This window comes from Ovis aries, chromosome 24 (genome assembly GCF_016772045.2).
Source record: "Ovis aries strain OAR_USU_Benz2616 breed Rambouillet chromosome 24, ARS-UI_Ramb_v3.0, whole genome shotgun sequence".
Lineage (NCBI taxonomy): Eukaryota > Metazoa > Chordata > Mammalia > Artiodactyla > Bovidae > Ovis > Ovis aries.
Window position 1 is genome coordinate 1618444 of NC_056077.1, and position 23160 is coordinate 1641603.

Sequence of the window (23160 nt, forward strand, 5' to 3'; positions counted from 1 at the left end):
TTTTTGACTAACAGGCATGTAAAAAGAAGAAGCGGATGGATGGATGAAAATAAACTGAGCGCAGGAGCCTTCTTCACCTTGAAGGCATTTACTTCATCCCACTCCCCCACCCCCACCCTGTGACTCAGCACAGAAGGACCTTGCTGTTGCCCTGCCCCCTCAGGTGCAGCCGGGGCACAACCAGGACCAACTCTCACCTGACAAGCCACAGCCTGTGTGGGGTGGTGGCAGGCGCCCCTGAGAGGTGTCCTGGCCCCCAAAGGAGTCAGCGCTGCTTCTCTCCTACTACACACCCCACTTCTCCCTGAGATCAGATCCAGGTTCTGAGATGTTCTCTCAAAAGAAATGACTTTCAACACTCAGAATCTACGTGACTGAGTCACCTGACCTCTAACCCGCTGTGTCAAAGTGCCAGGAACTGCCCAGACATTAGTGAGCAATTAGCTGAAAACTGCTGAGTAACAGCCCTGGCAAAGCTCAGTTCCCAACGTGACACAGCACATCTGAGGGATGCCCAGGTCCCCAGGACCAGGCGACACACGGGGACAACTTACAGCGCAAGGAATTAGAGGCCAGAATGGGGAACCCTGACCCGTCACCCCCTGGGGCGGGCCAGGATGCCCCTGGCGGGCTGTCCTTCCGCTAATCGCTAGATGGACATGCACCCGACAAAGCGGCTCATTGCTGGTCTGAGTTCCCCATAGTGCAGCGGCAGTTCGCACCGGGACAAGGCAGAGACCCTGGGAGTGGGAGACCCACCCCCGCTAGGCGATGCAGGTTTCCCTGGAGAACCCGGGGGATGGCACCCACGCAGGAAAGACCCGAGCGCCCCGCAGAGCAGGGTCCTAAAGACGGGAGATTTGTTTTGACCTCATTCCGCAACCCGCAAGATCTTGGCACGGGCCCCTGGCTGTCACGCCTGGTCGCGGCGCGGGGGCCGCAGGCTGCTACGGGGGCCACTGGGAGGGGAGGGGGCGGCCGGGGCGGCGAGAGGAAGAAGCGGATGCACCGCACCTGAGGGGTCACCTGGCCTGCTTAGGGGGGCGGGAGTTGGCCGCCTGCGGGGAGGGGATGGCGGGATGCATCTAGCGGGGAGACTTGGCACACCGCCCCATCCGCAGCTCCGGAGAATGACGGCCCGCACCCTACCGGCGCGGGGCTGACGATGCTGACTCACCGTTCCCGCGCCCCGCGTTGGTACCGCTGCCGCCGCCGCCGCCGATTCAAACCCGGCCGGCTCCCCGCCCGCCCGCGCCGGCCCCGCCCCTGGTGACGCAGACCTGATGGCCCCGCCCCGACACGGAATGCCCCGCCCCCGGTGACGCAAGCTTTAGATCGCCCCGCCCCCGAAACGTCCCGCCCCGGTGACGCACGCCCCACCACACCCGGCCCCGCCCCCTGGGTACCCCCGCCCGGCTACCCAGCCCCCACCGGTCCCTGGCCCCGCCCCCAGCGTACCCCGCCCCTGGCCCTGGTCCCTGGCCCCGCCCCGCCGCGACTGGCCCGCGCACCGCGGACAGGTGCTTGCGGACTGGTGCTTGCGGAGTGGTGCTGGGCTCGCGGCTCCGCGTCCTCGGAGCCCCGCGTCCCCACTGCCCAGAGCACGCGCCTTCGGCGGGGCACTCCACCTCTTCGCACCAGCACCTGACTCTTCTGGCGCTGCGAGGCGGCGTGCTGGGACCCCGGGCCCAAGGTGTGCGAAAACCACCGCGGCGAGGGCTGCTCTGGTGGGTTAAAGTGGGATCTCCGCAAGCCCTGTCGCTGGCCAGCTGCTCCTACTCTGCCCACCCGCAGAGGCTCAAGTAAAACGCTCAACCCTTCCCTCCCGGGTCCCACTGTTGGCCGGCCACCTGGCAGTGAACTCTGCAGGGCTCCAGCTGTTTGTGTGAGGTGGAAGGCAAGGGAGAGGAACCTGCCCAGTGGCCCTGAAAGGGCTCCGCGGAGTCCATGAAGGGGGAGGTCTGCAAGGAGCGCCGGCTTGTTTGAGCTGACTATCAGGCAGTGACTGCATCGCAGAGGTGCAGCCTGAACGGACCCCAGGGGAAGCAAGGCAGCCAGCACCTGTCAGCCCTGCAGCGGCGGGGCGGGGGGTGGGGGGGTGGTGGTGTCGCTGTGCACTCCAGGTCCTGGGTGCCAACAGCGGAAAGGCCAGCCAGAGCCCTCCTCCCGGGGCCAGAGGGCAGCTCTGAACATTCTGTGACTTCCCACAACAGCAAGGTACCCACTGCCCAGACGGGGACCAGGGGACCAGCGTGATCTGGCAGACGCCATCTCACGCACCAGCTCCACTCTTCCCTGGGCTTTCACCACAGTCCCAGCCAGGGCTCTGTGCCCTGACCACCACCCCTAACCGAACCCCCGCATCCGATTACATGGGTGATTACTTTACAAACCCACAAGGATGCCCAGCCGCCAGGGACGCCTCCACAGCTGGCAGCGGTGCCTGTGCCTTGGGAATGCCTCCCGCTCCCCACCCTGGTCACCGTCCGACCTACAGGACCCGTCATTTCTCTGAAGCCTCAGGTTCTCAGTGGTGCTGCCGCTCTGGCCCGCCCGTGGCGCCCAGCGAGGTACGCGCTCCCCTGGGGCAGCACAGCCCGAGTGGCAGGTGACCGCCGGAAACGCGCTCCTACGAAGGAGCGTGTGCCCACACGTGTGCAGAGGAAGGTGTCAAGGCAAGTGCAGAGAGGCAGCAGAGCCCCGGGGCTTACCTGGGACGCCCTCGCCGGCGCTGCTGGTGGGGTCGAGCGGGTGGGTGCGGGCCGAGAGGGTGGGCAGAGCGGTGGGCGAGGAGCCGCCTGAGCCGGTGCTGGACGCCAGGCTGGACGCGAGGCTGGAACTCATGCTGGGAGCGAGAGGGTGACCCACTGCCAACACCGCAAGGTGGCTCTGTGTAAAGGACACAACAGGATGAGCCAGCACTGGGCTCGGGGACAGCAACATGACCACGGCCGCGCAGTGACAGAGGACACTGGGGGACAGAGAAATGACAGAGTCACAACGGACAGGCCAGGTCACTTCGCTCCCCAAAGCAGACCAGAGAGCCAACTACTTTTCCAGATATTCTAGAGGGAGGGGCTTTAAACGTCTGGTTAAGTTAGAAACCGTCACCGCAGAATCGTAAGCTGTTACCACCCAGGGATGGAAACAAGTGCATCCAGAGAGTGTCATTCTTACTAGTGACAACAGAATCACGATAATGGCGATGCACAGCAGAAAGGAAGAAGCCACCAGGGCACGAGCAGACAGCCAGCAACGCTTCTGATGATGTCGATGAAATAACCTTGTAATCTCATTATCCAACAACAAAAATAAAAGATTGGGGCAATTCGCATTATCTTTATTTGATAGATTAAAAGGAAGAGAACTGGCACAATCTTGGATAAACAGCCAGGAACGTGGAGGGCACTGCGCACAGTAAAGGCAGCGATAAAAATGAACTGAGTCATGAAGTCAGGCCTCGGGGCTTTCCAAGGTCACCAGGAAACCAGGAGTCAGAGGCTGTAGCAAAGCGAGACGGTGTGTTGTCTGGGCTTTGCTGTTGGGGCCCAGGGACTCAGGGTTCTGTGGCTGCAGGAGGAGACTGAGGTCCTGGGAAGGAGTGGACGGCACCCACATGCAGGAAGGGGTCCCCAAAGCAGCTCTGAGCACCAATTGCCTGCAAGAGCCAGGAGGCCAGCCTCACGGCCATGGCGTCCCTTGGACATTCCAGCAGACCCATCAAACAAGTGGAAAGCTCAGGGCCCCAGGGGCCCTCTTAGATGGCTTTCCAATACGGCCCCCCAACCCCTGTTCACTGTCCCTGGAGCCTGGCTTTGGGACAGGACGGAGGGGGTCCCTGGGTGTAGGTGAGCACTGGCTGGTAGATGAACTTGGCCAGCCTGCTCACAGTGCCTGAGGGGGTACAGCTCACTCATCACATCAGGAACTGCCCAGCCCTCTCGGGGTGCCCCACCATGCACCGCACTCCTTTCCAGGCCCTTCCTCCACAGCCCTGAGACCATAGCCAGGTGCCCTGTTGGCTACGCTACTATTAACATTTCATGTTTCAGATTCTTAATGAGCAATGTCTCAATTTCAATATCTTTTTTAAAAATCACAAAGTAACTGGCTTGTATTTTTACTTTCAATCATCCTGCTGACTTCAGAATTTCCTAATGGCAAAATGTCCTGATTATCTCCCTCTGAAAAGTCCCCCGGGAAGCACCCATGGGGCACCAAGAAAACCAGCAGAAAAGAAATAGCGAGACCCTGTCCACTTGGGGATTTAAAAGAAAGCTCCGAGCAGAGACAAGTGAGAATCGAGCAGAGGGTGTGTGCTTGCTGTCTGCCGGCCAGGCCCCAGTCTTGCAAAGCTGGCGAAGCTCCCTCCGCCCTCCGCCTTTCCATGGTGGCAGAAAAACATGCGTCCCATGTCTGAAAAAAATCCCTGTTTCTCAAACAACTCAGTTAAATGAGCACACGGGAAGCTGGGTGGCACAAAAGAGAGAGAAAGGGTCCGACTTGGGGGGAAGCCTCCATGTAGCCTCATAGCCCCTGCAGAGGTGAGAACGAGCCCAGGTTGTGACCCAAGAGGGAGCCAGGCTCACCAACGGACGCTGTTGCGGGCTCGGCTGGAACTGCCATGGGGGTCCTGACCCCTCGCACCTCTGGGCGGGACCTGACTGGGAGTCGGGTCTTCACCGAGGGAATCAAGTTAAGACGAGGTTGTCAGGGCAGGTCCTGATCAACAGGACTCATGTCCTGATGGCAAAAGGACGACTGGAGACAGACACAGAGGCAGAGGGAAGACGGGGCCCACTGGCAGATGGCAGAGGGTGGCCCGGGAGGAACCGACGCCGCTCACCCCCCGTCTGCAACTTTGGGCTCCGGACGGAACCAAGGCCTGCAGTTTAAGCCTCGGTCTGTGGGGCCGTCACCCATACAGAAGACCACAAAGGGCTCCTCTTCTTTTCCCAAGGTGGGAGGAAACTTTAAGAGGCTTTGGTTCTGTTGTTTCTAAGGTACAGCACATTTTTTAAAACATGAAGACAAAGGACACACGGAACAGACAGCTCTATGGAGACCGTGAGAAAGGCGCTGTCTCACAAGTGGACGTCAGCCTGGTCACGGTGTGAGGTGGAGGTGAGTGTGACCGGCTGCGTGCAGAGTCCTAGCACAGGCAGAGGTCGGTCGCAGACAGCACGAAGTACCTGCTTGCTGTCCTGCTCACTGGCCTTCTGGCTGCCGCTGGCAGGTGACTCTCTCCGCTTTGTCTGCAACAGAAAACGCACTTGCTGTTGGAAGGAGAAGCAGTTGATCAGAACCACACAGAGAGACCTCAGCTCCACCAGGAAGGCAGGAAAGGCCAAGCACTGAAGTCCAGGGAACAGAAAAGGCTTTCAAGTCACTGCTTCTGCGTCAGCTCTCCTGGGCTCCATTTCCCGCACCTGACATTCTCTGAGCTCTTGGCTGGTCCGTGTGGAGGCAGGTGAGAGGTCCCTGAACCCACAGCATCAAATAAAGCGTCCCAGGCAGGGCTGCACTCTAGAGCGGAGAGTCTTGGAAAGTCAACCCCTGAGGCAAAGAAGGATGGTTTCCTGGAAGGTGATTCTCTGTCCTCTCCTTCCGGCCTGGACACAAGGCCTCTCAAGAGAAGGGGAAGAGCTTCACCCCAGAGAACTCAGATCACTTGGGGCTGCAGGAAGCTGAACCTCACCACAAACTCCCTACATAACCCTCCTCTTCCACTATTTCCCCCAAATCTTTACCATCCCGTAATTCAGCTCCCTGAAAGCAGAAACCCCTAGGTCTAGTCGCTTCTCCACAATTTATCACTCTCTGTTAAAACGGTAGATAAGTCCTCAGGTCTGGCATCCCAATGAATAAATAATGAATCTTTTGTCCAGCTAAGCTGGCTTTGGTCAGTTTAATTTGCAGGACCCCAGACACTAACCCTAAAAGTGTAGAGGGAACTGTTTCCCCCCCTTGCCTGTGTGTGGAGCTCCTGACTCTCACGAACCACCTTCGGGGGCACCTGCACGAGGATGGCTTAGCCTGCAGTGTCAGGGCCTGGACTCTCTCAGGGCAAACGTCGGCACAAAGCTGCCGTGAAACACGCGCAGGCCTGAGAGGTATTCCAATTCCTGTGTCCAACCGTGTGATAAGTGAGCCTGTGATGGCTCCAGCCACCCCGCCCTGTTTGGTCTCTGGGTTTGCAGAAGGACCCATGGAGGGTGGAGAAGAGGTGCTCACACTGGCCCTGATCAGGGCCCCTTCCTCCCACCCGATGGCTCGACTCTGAGGCCATCTGGGTACCTCTGGTTTCCTAGAACTCCACAAGTGACCCCGCAACTCCAGTTTGGGCGATGGCTCCAAGGCCCTGACCCGGAACCCAAGACCCTCGCTCTAAGGAGAAGCTACACTGTGAAGGAGGCAGGCCATCCTGAAACAGCTCCGCTTGGCTTCCTCATCAAGTCCCAGGGCTCTGCCCCATCCAGGCCCCTCTGCCTCTTCCCTGTGCTGGGGACGGGGGTGGGGGCTCATGTTCCACAACGCTAGGAACTCCCATCACATTGAGCAGGCGCTGAGCTGTGCATGGGCGCGCTGGAACGGGGCGGGAGGAGGGTGGGGAGAGCAGTGCGCCTCTGGGCACAGGGCACTTCACTCACGCTCAGCTCAGCTGTCAAAGGCGATGAGATCCTGGGCAACAGGGAAGGGAAGCTGACCTCTAGTCCAAGCCCCCACTTGGCTTATTTATTTTTTCATATTTATTTATTTGGCTGTGCTCGGTCTTAGTTGCGGCACACGGGATCAACTTCCCTGACCAGGTGGATCAAACCCAGGCTCCCTGCATTGGGAGCTCAGTCTTAGCTCCAGTCTACCAAGTCACCAAGCAAATCTCCTCACCATCACCTTAAATGAAAATGGCTCATTTGGGACAGCAAGACCCATGTTGAGGTCTGAGGGTCTCCAAATACCCCAACCGACGTATTCCCTTAGGGTCTTGACCAAACCAATCATCCCTGACCTCACGCCGAGAGGCATGGGCCCAACTGAGGTGCCCCAGAACCTCAGATCCTGCATGTTTCCTGGACTCTCAAAGTCTATTTGAGCATTTGCTGAAAACGTGGGGCAGAAGGAAAAGCCAGTTTCCAGGTCCTGCTCCAGCCCAGGGGAAGGCTGGATGTTTCACTCTGAATCACTTTGCTCTGATCTTTTACTGGACACTTTGTAACACAGAAGAACAAATCTGACTCCATATTGGATCTCTTTCACTTTAACATTTGTATTGTATTGCTTTTGCTACAAATTAACCACTAAAAGAATGCTGCCTATAGTCTGAAATATACAGGCTAGCCCCACCAACCAGTCCTACTCCCGTTTCATTGCGGAAGCAGCCTGACTTCTACCTGGGCTCTCTGAGACACTAGTCTATCGTTTTTTTGGTCTCCCAGCTTTCTGAATAAAGTTGCTATTCTTTGCCCCAACAACTCAGTCTTTTGACTTATGACCTGTTGTGGTGAGTAGTACAAGGGATTCCGTAACAACTCCTTGGAGGATCTTAACTTCTCCCTCAATTTCCAGTTCTGGAGATTTCAGGCTCAGGCTCTCCCGAGTTCTAGCTCACATAAGGTCAGCCAGAAATGGTGGCTGGACCACCGCTGCTCACCCTGAAGGAGCTGCACTGGAGTCCCACCCCAGGGTAACTGAGGAGCTGGGAGGGGGCTGCATCCAAGTGCAGCCCTGCCTACGGCAGCAGTGGAGCCGAGAGCCGGACCCGGGCACAGCGCAGGCATCGCCCAGGAGGGCAGCCCAATTCCCTGCCCCGCTGAGAGGACTCAGCTCCACCTGCAGGCAGATGCGGAGGCAGCGCCTGCAGATGGCTTTGTCGAAGCCACAGACGGAGAAGAGGAAGAGCTCCTGCGACACTCACGACCCCAAGACGGTGACCCTGAGACACGCCTGCACCTCAGACACCGAGTCCCAGGCTGCCAGCTGTGCTCCTCACGGGGAGCCGCCAGCACAGCCTCACCTGCCCGACGGGGGTCCTTCTTCACCCTCAGGCAGAGACTGCACCTCACACGGGACTGACACGTGCGTGTCTGACAAAGCGCGAGACTCGGCCAGGACTCTTCTAGACGCTTCTACGCCACCAAGCCTGCAGGCAGGCTGCCCCCAACCGCACCACACAGAGACCACACCCATCTGAGTGCCTGACACTGGATTCAAACCAAACAGCAGCGGGCATCTTCCTTGGATGCCCCCACTTACGTGTCCGGGCTGCCCGCTGGGGGTCGTGGGGACACTGGCGAGGGCAAGGTCTCGGCAGCTCCAGTCGCTGGCCATCCCGAGGCTCTCTGCCAAGAAAGGGGGCTTTGAGTGGCTCCTGGCTGAGACTCTGGTTAAGGGACCCCAAGCTGGGGGGGTGGGCGAGTGTGTACTAGCCTCTGACAGGTATGAGCTGACCCGCAAGGGACTCCAAAGTCATGGAGAATTTCAACAGGAAAAGCCACCCTCACCATTAAAATAGAAAAAAAAAAAAGTAAAATCAGAATTTGTAACATGCTCGTAAGAGCAGGAACCCACGCCCACAGCTTTAGGAGGAAGCTCCCGGGGGCAGCGAGGAAGGGCTACATCTGTGCACCTCCCAAACCCGAGGCTGCTTCCCCTTCAGGTGCTTTGTAAGGCCCCATCTGGTCACAGTGACTGCACTCAGGACCCTGGGGCACCCAGAGGCGGGGCTAGGCTGGGCCCCAGGAGGCCCAGAGGCCCCCGACCCTCCCAGCCACCCTCACCCGAGGCGAAGCCCCCGCCCGCTCCCGGCAAAGGGGGCACGTACTGTCCACGTGTGCGAAGGCGCAGAAAGGGCCCCGGGGGCAGTGCCCGGTCTGGCGCATGTCGTTGCACTTGGTCGACTTGTAGATCTAGGAGACAAGGGCGACACAGCACGCAGAGTACCGGGCTGCAGGCCTGCGTCCGCGGGAGGCCCGAGCCAAGCCAGTCGCGACGCGGAGCTCGAAGAACCACACCTCGGCGGGGCCTCCCGAAGATGGATGCCGACAGCGCGCCTCCCACCCCCCAACCCTCCCGGCGGCCCGGACGCCCCGCCTGTGTGGGGCCCGTCAGCCCAGGAACCACGTGGGCCCAGGCCACTCCTGTGGCGCCTGTCCTTGAAGCCACCCTCCAGGTCAGCTTGGCCACTTGGCATTTCCTGAAAGATGCACCTGGCTCAGTGCCCGCCACCCAGCAGTGCCCAAGTGGCCAAGGCATCCACCCCGTGAGCAGACCGCGAGTCCCCATCGGGCGCCCATACCTCGGGGTGGAACTGCTGCTCCGTGCGTGAGTGGCAGTGCGCACAGCTGTCCCCGCTCGGGCACCTGGACGGCTCGCCCCACTCGTCACCATGCTTCACGCTGGGGCAGGGCGTGGACCTGCGGCAAGGCGGGGTCAGGCAGGCAGACGGCCTCCCCACGTGCCACCGGGGACCAGGTGCCAGCCCTGCACACTCTGGCCCTTCCTCACTAGGACAAGCGTCCAGGGGAGCCCGGAAGGCATCCGGGAGCCCGTTTTCATTTTCCACAAAGTGTGAGGTGAGTCTCAGTCAGAGCCCCCAGGGCCCCTGAGACTCAGCCAGGCCTCCTGCAGCATCTGGGCGACCAGGTTCAATGCCACCCGGCCTACCAGGGACTAACACCCTTTTTCTCCCCGCCAGACTGCTTCAACACTGAATCTGAGACCTGGGTCCCACGACACGAAAACCCTAACAACCCCCTCCATGCTTCAGATGCTTCCCGGCAGCTTTATTGTATGGGGTTTACTTTAAACTTATCTATGGGAAATAGGACATATTTTACGATTTTCTAACCTTTTTATATGCAGTAAAATTTACTTCATCTTCTCGAGATGACATCAAGTGACTAATACTCAGAGGTTCTCTGACCCTCAACTCTCGTTAAACCACTCACAACAGTAACTGTCGTAAAAAGCCCTCTCTCTGCGTGAAGGCCGAGTGAGGCGTGCAAGGCAGTGCCAGGTGACTGGAGAGTGACTCTCTGCTCAACGAACAAGCTGGACACAGACCTGGGGACCACAGGAGGGGCAAGGCGAGGCTCTGCGCCCCCAGCCCCTACCACTCTCAGTGCTGGGCCCGTGTGGCGGGTTGGCAAACCCGAGGATAAGCAGGGCACCAAGCTGAGGGCAGCTGGAGGGAGGAGGAAATGGCCCAGGAAGAGATCAGGACGGCCCAGGAAGACATCAGAACTGCCCAGGTGCACGACCCCAGGTGAAACCCAAACCCACAATCCGAGGAAGTCAGGCCCCCAGAGAGGGTGAAGCAGGCTGTGGGCACTGGGATTCCCAGCCTTGCCAGGGCGGGCCCTTGCCAGCAGGCACCTTCATGGGAGGGTGCACAGGTTGCGGGGGGGACAGGGAAACAGAGGAGCCACACCCTGACCACACCTGCCACCGTGGGGGCATCTGCTGAGCTGGCATCCCTGGACACCGGGGCCTCCAGGGAGGCTGAAGGAAGTGGAGGGGCCGCTGCCTAAAGCAGAGCCTCGAGCCAGACGTGAGCCTGGTGGAGGGGCAGCCAGGCCCACACCCGCGACCTGGGCTCACCTGTACTGGAAGCGCCTGGGGTCCCGCCGCCGGTCCCTGCTGCTGTGGAAGTGCGGGCAGGCGTAGCCCTGGCGGCACAGGCGCGGCGGCTTGGGGCACTGCTCCGTCTTGTAGCTGCCCAGCACGAAGTTGGTGTCTGCAAGACAGGGGTCCACGCGGGGACGTGCGCACGCCCGCTCACAGCGGCCACGCTGCCACAGGCGTCTCTGGGCAGATGACCGGAAACGCCGTGAGGCCTGTCCCGCGGCGGAGGGAAAGGAGCGAAGCACGGACACACGGGCCACGTGGGTGAGCCCTGAGCGGGCCGGACCCGCGTGGTCAGCGAGAGCGGCAGGCACGGAAGGCACGATCTGAGCCTACTTAAAGGGAGCGTCCAGGACAGGCAAACCTGCGGCAGGGTGTGGCCGGGGCTTCTTCGGGGAGACCGGACAGTTTCAGAACCGGAAGAAACTGAAGGATGCGCAACACTGAACAGACCAGGAACCTCCGAAATGCGCTCTTAGAAGGCGCGGCCTGACCCGCAGGTGACGCTGCGACAGCCGTCCCCTGGCACCAGGGCCACCGCCTGTGGGGAGGCAGTGGCCGCGTGACAAGCCCCAGAGCGTTCCACAACGTGGACCCCAGACCTGCCCTGAGAAATAAAGTCTACTTTCTAAATGGTTCATTTCATGTTATCTGAATTTTCTCTCAAAGCAAAAATAAAAACCCACCAAGGGTTATTTATAAGCTGTAACCAATAAAAGGAGATTCTTGAAAATAAAATGCATTCCTGGGCAATGTGGGAGACCTGGGTTCGATCCCTGGGTTAGGAAGATTTCCTGGAGAAGAGAATGGCTGCCCACTCCAGTATTCTGGCCTGGAGAATTCTGTGGACAGTCCATGGGGTCACAAAGACTCAGACACGACTGAGCGACTTTCACGTTCTCTGGGCTGGTTAATAATCGACCTTCCCTTTATTTTTTTTACAAACGCCATTGTTTTTAACCAAACTTGCCCAGTGGGGCTGACCGTCGAGGTGTTGCAGGAAAGGCCGGGGCAGTGCTGTGCCGACCCCCAGGACACGCTTCCACGCCCAAGTTTAATGGCCCACCTCTACCAGGCCAAACTCAGTTCCAAATAACTGATTAAATGACGAGAAACATGGACCACACAGCAGGGCATGGCGAGGACAAAAGGAGTTTGAACAGAAAAGATGATTTTGAGAAAATGAAAATTGTAAGCTATTTGTTCGCAAGCACTGACCAAAGGCCTCCAACAGACAGAGGTCCTGCACTGCATGGCACGACCCGCAAGGAAGTAGGCGGGGTGGCAGCATCAGTGAGTCCCAGGGGCTGCGGACACCCATCGGAGGGTGATGGGTGAACAACCCCCCCAGACCTCTTCAGCAATAAGAAGAAAGACACTAGCAAGCACTGAAGAGACACGGGGACCCCTGCACACACAGCTCCAAGTGTAACGGCTGCAAACTGTGGTCCCAACTGTATGACAGGACCATGAGGTGAAAGGTCAGTGGCCAGCAGGGGTGGGAAGGGACCAGCAGCAGAGCAGAGAGAGTCTGAGGGCAGTGACACCCTAACGGGAAGATCCGAGTCATTACACATCCGCCCAAACCCTGAGGATGCACAAGGCTGGCGAAAAGCCTAGGGTAAGCTGGCCAGCTTATGATCAGGTATCAATCCTGGTTGTCTACTGTAACAAATGTTACCATATCAATACCAGGGGTTCCTGAAGCACTAACAAAGAACTTCCCTAAGAAATAAAATCTGCTCCTTAAATACTCAAATCACAGGGCTGAGAGTCACTGGGCCTGGCCCAGCCCACTTTGCTTCTTCAAGCTCAGCCCGCCTGACGGTGACAAGGGCACTCACACCCCGACCCAGGCCACCAGCTGGAGCGCACGGGCGGAGCTGGGGTCTCGGACCAGGGGCTGAGGGGCTGCAACACAAGACGGCTGCTCTGCTGAATGACAAGCTCTGAGGTGCCGGCAAGTGGGAGCTGTGGGTGGCCATTCATCTGTGGTAGCCTCTCCCAGGGGGACACAGCACAGCGGGACAAGCACTCGGATGGCAGCCCTCGAGGCCCGTCCTGAGAAGGCTTGGGCAGCCACCGTTATAAACACGTGCCTGGGCCCTTGGAGGCTCAGGTTTCAGCAAGCAGGGGAAAAACCCTCGCAGGGAGCTCAGCACTGAAGTGAGGCAGCCTGAAGTGTTGTGTGCGAAGCTTCCAAGGAGACATGCTGGCATAACTTAGGGGTGGTGGGGGCGGGGGGGGCGTCTCTTAAAACCACACCGCCCGCAAGAAGCATCAAACAGGCGGCCCCATGGCAGCAGAGCCAGGCCAGGGTTGTGAAGGGGGCCCACTAACAGGCAGGGGTTTCTGTCCAAGGTGATGGAATGTTCTGGAATCGAGGTGACGGCTGCACACACTGCGGACACACCAAACGCCTCGAGTCATGATGCTGAGATGGTTAAAATGGAAAATTTATGTTGTGAGTGTTCCATAATTAAAACCGCTCGCTGCCTGTGGCCATCACCTGTGAGGCTGCCGGGGAGCAGGCCGGCTCCAGGACTGGACGCCCCGCAGGGGCAGGGGCCGCCACACACTCCTGTCCCCAAGCAGCCCGGGGACCAGACCCACGAGTAGGGGTGCTGATGGGGGCCAGTGTGCACAGAGCCTCGGTCTCGAGGTCCACCGTGCGGGTGCTCTGCAGACAGCGGTGGCCGCAGGGTTACCTTGCCACCGGGGGTCCTCGCCCAGGATCTTCTCCATCAGGGCCTGGCTGGCCAGGACCCCGGGCTGCAGGTCAGGGATGCCATCCCCGGCGCCGAGCTGGCCGTTCTGCAGGGCTTCCTGTGCCTGCAGCTCCCTGAAACCAAACGTCGCGCGGTCACAGCGCTGCGGCCCCTCCGAAGCCTCGGACGGCGAGATGGCCACCGGGCTCTCATTTTACGGAGCCACCTATGCGTGTCCGTTCCGGGAAGGCCGCCTCAACTCAAACCCCAACAGCCTCAGAGCTGAGCACCCAAGATGCCCGAGCTCCCAGCGCCCAGGTCAGCAGGACAGCAGCGGGTCACTTTCTCCTTGGGAATAAAATCCAGGCCCCAGAGGAGCCACTGGAGGCAAGTGAAGCCTGAGGCCGGGGGAGCAGGGCGGCTCCCGGAGGGACGGCCACTCACCGGGCGTCGCAGACGGGCGGCCGCAGGTCCAGCGGGCCGTGGGCGAAGGCGCAGTGCAGCCCATTCTTCACGCAGTGGCCCCGCGCGTCCGTCCCGTGGGCGCAGGCGCCTGTCTTGTAGTAGCGCAGGTGGTACTTGCGTTCCGTGTCCCCAGTCGTCCGGTGCAGGTATGGGCACCTGGGGGCAGAGGACGGTGCGCATCGGGCGCTGCGGCCACCGCGGCGTCCACCTGCCCCTGGCCAGCTGGCTCGCGTTGGCTTTTCCCAGACGCCTGCTCTGGTTGGAGCGTGAACAGCACCAGAGCCCTGTCCCTGCCCCAGACCCCTCACACGGCCCTCAGACCCCACGAAGCCCTCGACGACACATGGGAGGAAAGCACAACACCCAATCTCCTGGAAAATCACCCATCATAATTTTTTGAATCAAGTGGAAAACAAAATTCCCATCAGACAAGCGGCTGACAGCTCTCCCTCCTCCCATCCTGGTGCTTCTGGGGACCCCTCGGCAGAGGTGGCGCTGGAGGACGCTGTGGGGGACGGGCCGGGGAGAAGCGGCTGGGGGAGGACGGGACAGCATCCCTGGGGCCACACAAAGGCCCAGAGCCTCACATGCCCAGGGAGAGACATGGCAGCTCCAGGAGCACCAAGGGTCAGGGTCAAGGCCAGGGTCAAGGGTCCCACGCAGGGAGATGTCAGTTGTGAGACGGCATGGACAGTCCCAGCACACACATGGTGGGAATGAGCCCGCCTTTAGGTCGGTCCCTCCAGACAAAAGCCATGGACACACAAGGATGGGACGGCAGCCCCTCTGAGCAGCCCCTGGACGGCCCGAGGCTGCTGCAGGCCACAGCTGCAGGCCCCCAGGTCTAAGAACACGGCCCTCGGCCCCTCCCCGAGATGGCAAGGCAGCACCGTGTGAGGCTTGGGAAAGGCCCACTCCTGCCTCACTGTCAGGCAGGCCTCGACCCGGGTGCTGGGAGCACCTGTTGGGGTGCGGGGCGCTCCTGGGCAGAGCACAGATGGATGGACAGGACCAAGGGTAAAAGGAAAGCAACTGAGGGGCAAGCAATCCACATCCCCATCTCGGAAGACGAAGAAACAGAGGCTCCGAGTTAGGGCAGCTCACCCAAGATCTGACCACACCTTCGGCATGCAGGCCATGAGCAGGAGGCAGGAGGCAGAGAAGATGCCATGCCCGGCAAGTCCCGGGGGTCCTGCAGCCACCAGGCAGAAGGCAAATGCTGCAGGCCCTGAAGGGATGCCTCCGGACGTATCCCCGAAGGAGCCGGGGTCTCGAGGAGATACCTGTGCCCCCACGACCAGAGACACAAGAGCTTAAAGCTGGAGACAAACCAAGTATCCACCAGCTGATGGACAGATGAGCAAGGCGTGGTCCATCCGGACAGCAGAGTGAGTGTGGATGCGGCTGCAACGGGGATGAATCCTGAACACGTCATGTTACGGGAACCAAGCCGGACACCAGGGGACACACACTGTGGGGGTCATTTCACACGAGGGCCCTAAAGCAGTCACTTTCACAGCAACGGCAAGGGGAGAGTGGGGCCCAGGGAGGGGGAGGGGAAGGGGGATGGGTGTGGACGAGGGCGGAGCTTCTGTCTGGGAGAAAGAATCTGGAAAAAGATGGTTGCAGAACATTTTGAATGTAATTAACGATGCTGAATTGCACATTTAAAACTATTTAAAATGGCAACTTTAGGGATGTTATCACAACTTAAAGTCCATTGGAGACACAGAAGAAGCAAGAGCTACTCTCCACATTTGTAGTGAAATACACAAACTTACAGGGACACGTGTCACAGGTCACATCTGGCTGGCCTGTGGCATTTCACCTGAGTGGCAGCATCCAGTTCAAGAGGATGGAACACAGCCAGCCCGAGGGCCCCTCACATGGGCACGGGGGTGGGTGTAGGGGACAGATTGTACCCTCTTGTACATCGGGGAACTGAAAGTGAGGGAATTCCTCCAATTACCTCTGCACAAACACCTCCGGGCAATCCCAGCGCCGGAGCCCGTGTTCATGAGATAAAGGAAAAGAGGAAGGTGGAGAAAGCGGGTTACAGGTCAAGTTGGTCCTCACTTTGCAAAAAAGAAAAGAAAAAAACCTGACTATTACTATCTCGCACACAGATACGGAAAAGGAAACACTGCGTGCTGACTGTGCTCCACATGCCCGAATATGAGCTGTTTCCTCCGTGTTCCCAGTGACAGTTCCAAGGAACAGTTTTCAGGGGGTGTGAGTGGAATGGTCAGACATCTCCTAAGGAGTTTTACTGCGTTAGGTGCCGGTGCAGCCTGCTTGAAAATCCCTCCCTTGGAGCTGCGTCTCGGGTCTCAAGCTCCTCCCGGCACTCCTGCGCATCTCTGCCCGACTCAGTCCCTGGGGCCCCAGAGAGGAGAGCTGTCGGGGAGCAGCCTCTGCCACACCAGGGAGCCTGTTCTAGAACAAGGACCCTCTACTTTTTGCATTAATATACAGAGTAATATCACTAACAAATAATGTAGAATTAGGGACCAGAAGGTCACAGGACGACAGCTAGTGAAACAAACCAGGAACTTAGCTCCGTGAAAATGCAAATGGTCTGGGGCACTGAAAGGCACTCGTCCTGCTTCTGATGAGAGAAACTCACCTGTTCGGACAGAACCCCAGGCGCAGGGCGACAGCCAAGTGACACTGTTGCCGGCCAGTGACAGGCACCCAGAGGACACGTGCCCTTACCCTCTGTCCCAGGAACCGTCACAGACAGACTAGCAAACAGAGACAGAAAGACGTGCTGTTTGTAACCGCCAAAGGTTGCAGACAACTGAGTTGTGGGATAAACACCAAGGGAGCTCCGCAGAGGCAGAGGAGAGAGCTGGTGGTTTGTATGAGGGGTGGTCTGCGTGGAGGGCTTCGGGAGGGGAGCCAGGGGGCACCTGGAGGTAAAAGCACCGAGAAAAGGAAGCGCTGCACCCTCCAGTTTACGTCGGAAGGTGGGGGAGGGGCAAGAATACAGACACACCATCTGCTTTCATCAGGAATCATGGAAGGAAGGGCTGCTTCGTGGGGACGTAGTTTCGGTTTGAAGATGGAGAAATTCTGGAGGTGGATGGTGGTGATGGCTGCGCAACACCGTGAATGAACTCGACACCACTACACTGTACACGGAAAACAGCTAAGCTGACACATTTAATGCTATGTTTCGCTTCAATAAAACGACTTAAATAGGAAAACAGCCATTCTGCAAAAACAGTTCCAATCTTCAGAAACACTCACTCATCTACTGTATGTTTAAAGGAAGACAATTCCAGAGTCTGGGGAGGGGGCCAGCACACCGGAGCTGAGGCAGCATCTGCAGGTCTGTCTGTGGAACCAAGCCTGCAGAACAGCCCGAGCAGGACCACAGGACCACGAGCACCACCAACGGGCTGACACAGGCTGTGGCAGTAGCTGCAGGAACCCCCCAGACCCGGGGAGGGAATGTGGTGGGCGCCACACCCCTCCCATTTCCTAGCGGTCCCCCAGGTCTGCTCTTAGCATCATTTTGTTTCTTTGCCAGCACCATCTCCACGGCAACCAGACCTGGCCAAGGTCCCCCTCTCCCTAGCACTGAGCACCAAACAGGCACTATTATTTCACTAGGGGCATGTTACCTCTGCTTGAAAGCATGGGCTGAGATTAAGATACTGGAGAACATTTAATGAAAAGAAAATGGCTTCACCTAAGAACATCTAAGGGGCTTCCCTGGTGGCTCAGATAGTAAAGAATCTGCCTATAATGCAGGAGACCTGGGTTCAACCGCTGGGCTGGGAAGATCCCCAGGAGAAGGAAATGGCAACCCACCCCAGTGTTCTTGCCTGGAGAATCCCATGGACAGAGGAGCCTGGCCATGGGGTCGTAAAGAGTTGGACACGACTAAACGACTAATAGACACTAAGAACATCTAAGAGACAAAAGGGACCAAACCTAGGCTCTCACCAAAGTGGGGAAGGAGCGGGGAGACCCCAGGGGTCAGCGCCATACAGCCGGCAGGTGCTTCCTCACCGCAGGAGTTCAGTCATCCACCCCCCACCCCCCACCCCCACCGGGCCACTGGCAGCCTGACAGCACGTGTTAACACGACTCAGTCCCACAGCCCACCAAATCCAGGGCGGTGTCCATAGCTGACAAATCCATCCAACCAGCGACCCACTCGGCGTAACTAACACAGGGCTCTGTGGACGCTGCGGTGCAGCAGCACCTGTCAGACGCAGGCCTGCTGCGAAGCTCTGGAGCTGCTGGAACCAGGAGGGAGGGGTAGAGAGCAGCACAGCTCCAGGAGTTCCTTTCTGCAACTCACCCCACGCAACGGTGGACCCACAGACTCAGTGCCACTCTGCATTAACACCAGTTAGCAAGCCAAGCCAGAGCACCTCAGAACCGTCTGGACGGCCTGGGCTGGTGCTGGTGGGAACCATGGGTCTGAATTCAGGGCAAGTCCTCAGGTGACGGTGCGGCTGCTGGGCTGGGGCCGCACTGCGTGAGCTCTTCTACCTCCCGGTCTCACAGACCCGACTCAGTCACCCGACTGTAACGTCCTTAAGCCGGCCAGAGTGGAAGCCTACTGTCTTCCTTGAGCCTGTTAAGTAGCCCCTGACTCCTCAATAGGGCTTCCCAGGTAGCTCAGTGGTAAAAAATCTGCCTGCGATGCAGGAGACCCAGGTTTGATCCCTGGATGGGGAAGATTCTCTGGAGGAGGAAATGGCAACCTACTCCAGTATTCTTGCCTGGAGAACCCTGTAGACAGAGGAGCCTGGCCAGCTACAGTCCACCGGGTCGCACAGAGTCAGACATGACTGAGCGACTGAGCACGCACAACTCCTAAATATTCTGCTCTGATGTTCCCAGCCTGCCCTTGGCTTTCACCTCACCCCCAAAAGCCCAAGCAGAATTTACTCATAAGGTCCTTTTAACACCAAGAGTTTATAACCCTCCTGCAGTGAACAGACTTCCACCTAAGCCTTGGGTCCCAGGACACCCGACTCTTTAAACATGGCAAGAGCATCTCTCAGCAGAGAGGCCAGACTAAGGACACGTATGACACAACGGGCGCACCAAGCCTTGGGCAGGAAGCAAAGTTTCTGTAGGTCAGCAAGCTCCCATGGTGCCAGATTCACAGGTGGAAGGTCCCCAAATCACACAGCATCGCCGAAGTAATGGGGCCGTGTTACCAGACGCCCCGGGTGCAGTGGGGAGAGGACAGGGCCTGCCAGAGGAGCCACGGCAGGGAGCCCTGCAGGCAGGCCTCTAGTGCCAACCTGGAAACTTAGAGCACAGGAACGGGGCAGGCCCACTTCTTACCAAAACTAAGAAAACATCTATTAAACGTGGGGCCTGGAAGGCCACCCACAGGCGGCCTGCCTTTGGCAGAAGGGTTATCAGGCAAGAGGGAGGCAACTTTGTACCTGGCAGAGTTGGGGGCCGCTTGTATTGTTTGCCAATGAAAACATTTCTGGGAGAGGCCCCTCAGAGGGGCCTTCGCTTTGAACCGACCTCTGTAAATGCGCCTGACACCCTTTACCAGCACAGCAGGGATACAAGGTCTCCGGGGAACGGAAGCAAGACCGGGAGCAGGACCAGATGGGGGCCGGGCCGCTCTCCGACAGCTCTCAGCGGGTGGCTGAGCTGGAGAGACCTCCGGCCACGCTGCGCTCAGGCCCGCGCCCCTTTCTCGAAGCGCCAGCCTAGGGAATACCTGAGACGGATCCGCACGGGGGGCTGGGGAACACGCACCCGGGGCTGCGGGCCTGACCCCGAGGCCAGAGGCAGCGCCGACTCTGAAGTGAGCGAGGCGAGCTGTTCACCCCGCTGCCCCGCCGAAGGGAGGCCGGTTCCCACGGTGGGGGGGCGGGGCCACGTGACCCCGCGGCCAGACGGGAGGGGGCGTGGCCGCCGGAACAAAGGGTCCTGGGGGTGGCCCACAGGGTGTCCGCTGGGAGGGGGGCGGGGCCAGGGAGGAGATGAGACCGAGAGGAGGGTGACTGCCGCTGGGGAAAAGGAGTGACAGCGGCGTCGGGGGTGTGCCCGCGGGGGAGAGGGGATAGGGGCTACCGAGAGACAGCTGGAGTTCTCACTGGGGTGGTGGGGACAGGTGGGGAGGGCGCCCCAGGAGAAGGGCGACAGCAAGAGGGGAGAATGACCACCTGCCTAGCACAGGAGCTGACATCAGGGATGCCAGCCTTCTTGGGGGTCCCCAATCCTGCCCATGGCTCAGCCCCACAGCTCCCCCATCAGACTGGTAGAACCACCTTGGATGCAAAAGTCACCTGAGCCAGCTGAAGGGTCTTTGCTCTCTGATACATATTCATGATTTACAGTAATAGGTTGGTCCTATAAAAGCCCAAAATAGACATTTCAAGAACCAATGAACTGAAATAAAAGGAAGGAGGCTCTTTCCCTGCTCTGAAGGGTAGAGTCTATTTACAGACCCCATGGCAACCGTGAATGAGCCAGAATATGTCATACAACAGGACAGACTCCAGGAAGGTCCGTCTCAGGCTGAATGAGCAGTGATCACTAACGAGAGACTCTCAGGGGAGCCGTCTGGCCTGCCAGACACTCTCTGTGGGGCTAAAGCAAGTCATCTCACTTGCTCAATAAAAGTCACAAAGAAAATCTTTAAGAAGACACACATGTACTTTCATACTACGTGTACATGTTCACAGGACACACCCAGAGCAGTGTCAGACACCCACCTCAGTCCCACTCTTCTCAGTGACGACTTGCACGCTGTTCAGGCTGCACGTGTTTCCCCCCCCCCCCCCCCCCCCCCACACCCCCCCCACCCCCGCCATGCTGCCCCACTTGTGGGATCTTAGTTCCTCCACCCAGGACTGAACCTAGGCCCTTGGCAGTGAAGTGTGTAGTCCTGACACTGGACCACCAGGGGATTCCCCATGTTAACATTTTTATAATAAACTGTAAGGCTATTTAATTAACATTTAAAGCCAGCTTAAAAGGACCATTACCAGGTAGGTGTTCACCGCAGTATACTCTTCATGCCATAGGAACTGGACCCTACCCTGAAGCCCAGCAATGGGTCTGAATCAATACCAGGCCATTCAGACTCTGGAACCCAAAACAGCCACTAAAATACACTTTCTTTTCATCATCCATGAATACTGCCAATCAGTCTCCTATCCTGGACTCTGAAATGGGGTCACACACGCTAGGTGACTGGATCTTTGCAGCAGGGTCTCATCAGTGGCCCCCCGAGGGCAACTCAAGACTTACATTCAGGAGAGGTGATGGACATGGCCAAGGGAAATGAGGAGTCAGGGGCTAAGCCTTAGCTAGGCAAAAACATCTCTCTTCCGAGAACACCCATTTGCAGGAAACATCAGGTCAAGATGCAATTAAATAACGCACTTTTAAGACCTCACAGAATATAATACCATCTTAACCAAAATGGAGCCAGTTACATTATTTCCACAGGCTACAGGCTGCCTTAACAATCTTATTTGACTATCTGGTGTTCAATTAAAAACCTCTCAGGAAGTAGACAGAGCTTTTAAGATGATCGCCACAGATCAAAAGTTTACTCTCTGGACCTAAGCATTTTTTAAATGAAAAACAGGGGACTTCCCTAATGGTCCAGTGGTTAAGACTTCACTGCCCAACACAGCGGGTGTGGGTATGATCACACATGCCCCAGGGCCCAGGAACCAAAGCATAAAGCAGAAACAACACTGCAGCAGATTCAAGAAAGACTTTAAAATATTTATCGATCAGCATTAGTCGCTCAGTCGTGTCTGATTCTGTGACACCATGGACTGTCAGAGCCTGCTAGGCCCCTCTGTCCATGGGATTTTCCAGGCAAGAGTACTGGAGTGGGTTGCCATTCCCTTCTCCAGGGGATCTTTCTGACCCAGGGACTGAAGCTGGGTCTCCCACATTGCAGATTCTTTAATATCTGAGCCACGAAGGAATCCCCGGAGAAACTAAAAAGACCTCCCCCAAATCAGACTTGGATCTGACAGAAGCTGAACCCTAGACGTTTTTTCCAAGAGGCCCTGGGGCACAGCGCCGCCACCTCACCTCCAGGTGGGACTGGCGAGGCCCTTTCTCCTCACACAGCTCACAGGAAAAAACCAAGACCTCCTGCTACCGATCTCTGCTGGTTTCATGAACGTACAATCTAACTTGTTTTTTGTATTCTACATACTTCAAAATGAAGACATCTGTTCATAACACCATTAGGAAACTTGTAAAAAAAAAAAAAGCAACCAAAACAAAACATGGATTTCTTAAACTTTAAAAGTGCTATACAAGTGACAGTCTGCAAATAACCCTCCTGTCAATTCTTTAAAATTTAAACATATAAACAGCAAGCAAGAAGCCATTCTGGATATGTGTGCACAATGTGAGCAAACCTTCTAACAAGCTCTCTGACCAGAAAGCAAGAGACGACTACAAAATGATCCTAAACTCAAAAGCTGTACCTCGTGAGGGCTGGCTCTAACACAAGGAGTTCAGAGAACTGGGCCGTGATCAAAGCGGGCAGCGCAGCAAAATCTAACGCAAGGAGCTCAGAGAACTGGGCCGTGACCAAAGCGGGCAGCGCAGCGAAGTCTGCAAGGGCTACCCGCGGCCTCACGCAGTCCTTCCCGCACCGGCTGACAAATGCCCCCGCCAAGACCAGCGGTCAAGGGGAAAGTTCAAAGCGGAGACGGGGCCTGCCGGCGCGAGGGGCCGGGAAGCCCGCGTCCGCACCCGCCGGGTGTGGACCGCGCCGCCCCGCACCGCGCGCACTCACTCGTCGCCGTCCGGGCACACGCCGCTGGCCTCGTCGTACTTGGAGCAGTACACGTCCGGGCTGTAGTTGAAAGTGCCGTCGCGCCTGCGGAGCGGTCTGCGCCGACGCTGATTTAGGAAATGCCAATGGAAACAGGTAAATGGCCTGTGCTGGGTGCACTTGTGCTGCACAAACAGGGAGCACTGCTCTGTCCTAAACTCCTTTAGATACCTAAAAAGACAAACAGCGTTGGGGTCGCTTCCGCCGCCGCCGCCGCCGCCGGCGGGCGGCCCGAGGACTCCCGGGCAGGGGTCGGACCCCATGCGCCCGAAGGCCCCGACCCCAGGCGCGATCCCCCACTCGGCCGCCCCCCGCCCCGCTCCCCCGGCCCAGGCGGACCCCAGACACGATCCCACATCCCCGACCCCAGGAGCAGTCCCCAGCTCCAATCCCAGGCACGGCCCCCCGCCCCAGGCCAAGCCCCCCATCCCCGACCTCAGGCGCAGCTACCCATCCCAGACCGCAGGTGTGATCCCCAGTCTCACGGGCGACCTCTCAAAGTTCAGACCTCTCCCCATCTCCCTTCCCTCTCCCCTTGCCCCGCCTCCCTTTTCC

General features: G+C 58.2%; 1 protein-coding gene across 4 annotated transcripts in view; it reads right to left on the bottom strand.

Moving 5' to 3' along the window:
- Positions 1-23160, bottom strand: part of UNKL (unk like zinc finger) — a 31540-nt gene that overhangs the window by 7459 nt on the left and 921 nt on the right. Inside the window, exons 2-10 of one of the 4 annotated variants that reach the window (XM_042239793.2) lie at positions 22567-22673; positions 13776-13952; positions 13332-13465; positions 10600-10735; positions 9296-9413; positions 8822-8906; positions 8254-8339; positions 5193-5255; positions 2712-2889 (exon numbers count right to left, since the gene is read on the bottom strand). In XM_042239793.2, coding sequence (XP_042095727.1) covers positions 2712-2889; positions 5193-5255; positions 8254-8339; positions 8822-8906; positions 9296-9413; positions 10600-10735; positions 13332-13368 — 703 coding nt within the window. In that variant the 5' untranslated portion in view covers positions 13369-13465; positions 13776-13952; positions 22567-22673. Of the gene's footprint in view, positions 1-1177; positions 1269-2711; positions 2890-4589; positions 4678-5192; positions 5256-8253; positions 8340-8821; positions 8907-9295; positions 9414-10599; positions 13124-13331; positions 13466-13775; positions 13953-22566; positions 22777-23160 lie in introns of those variants that run through there. The other 3 variants (XM_027961326.2, XM_060406253.1, XM_042239795.2) reach the window with 3 other exon arrangements.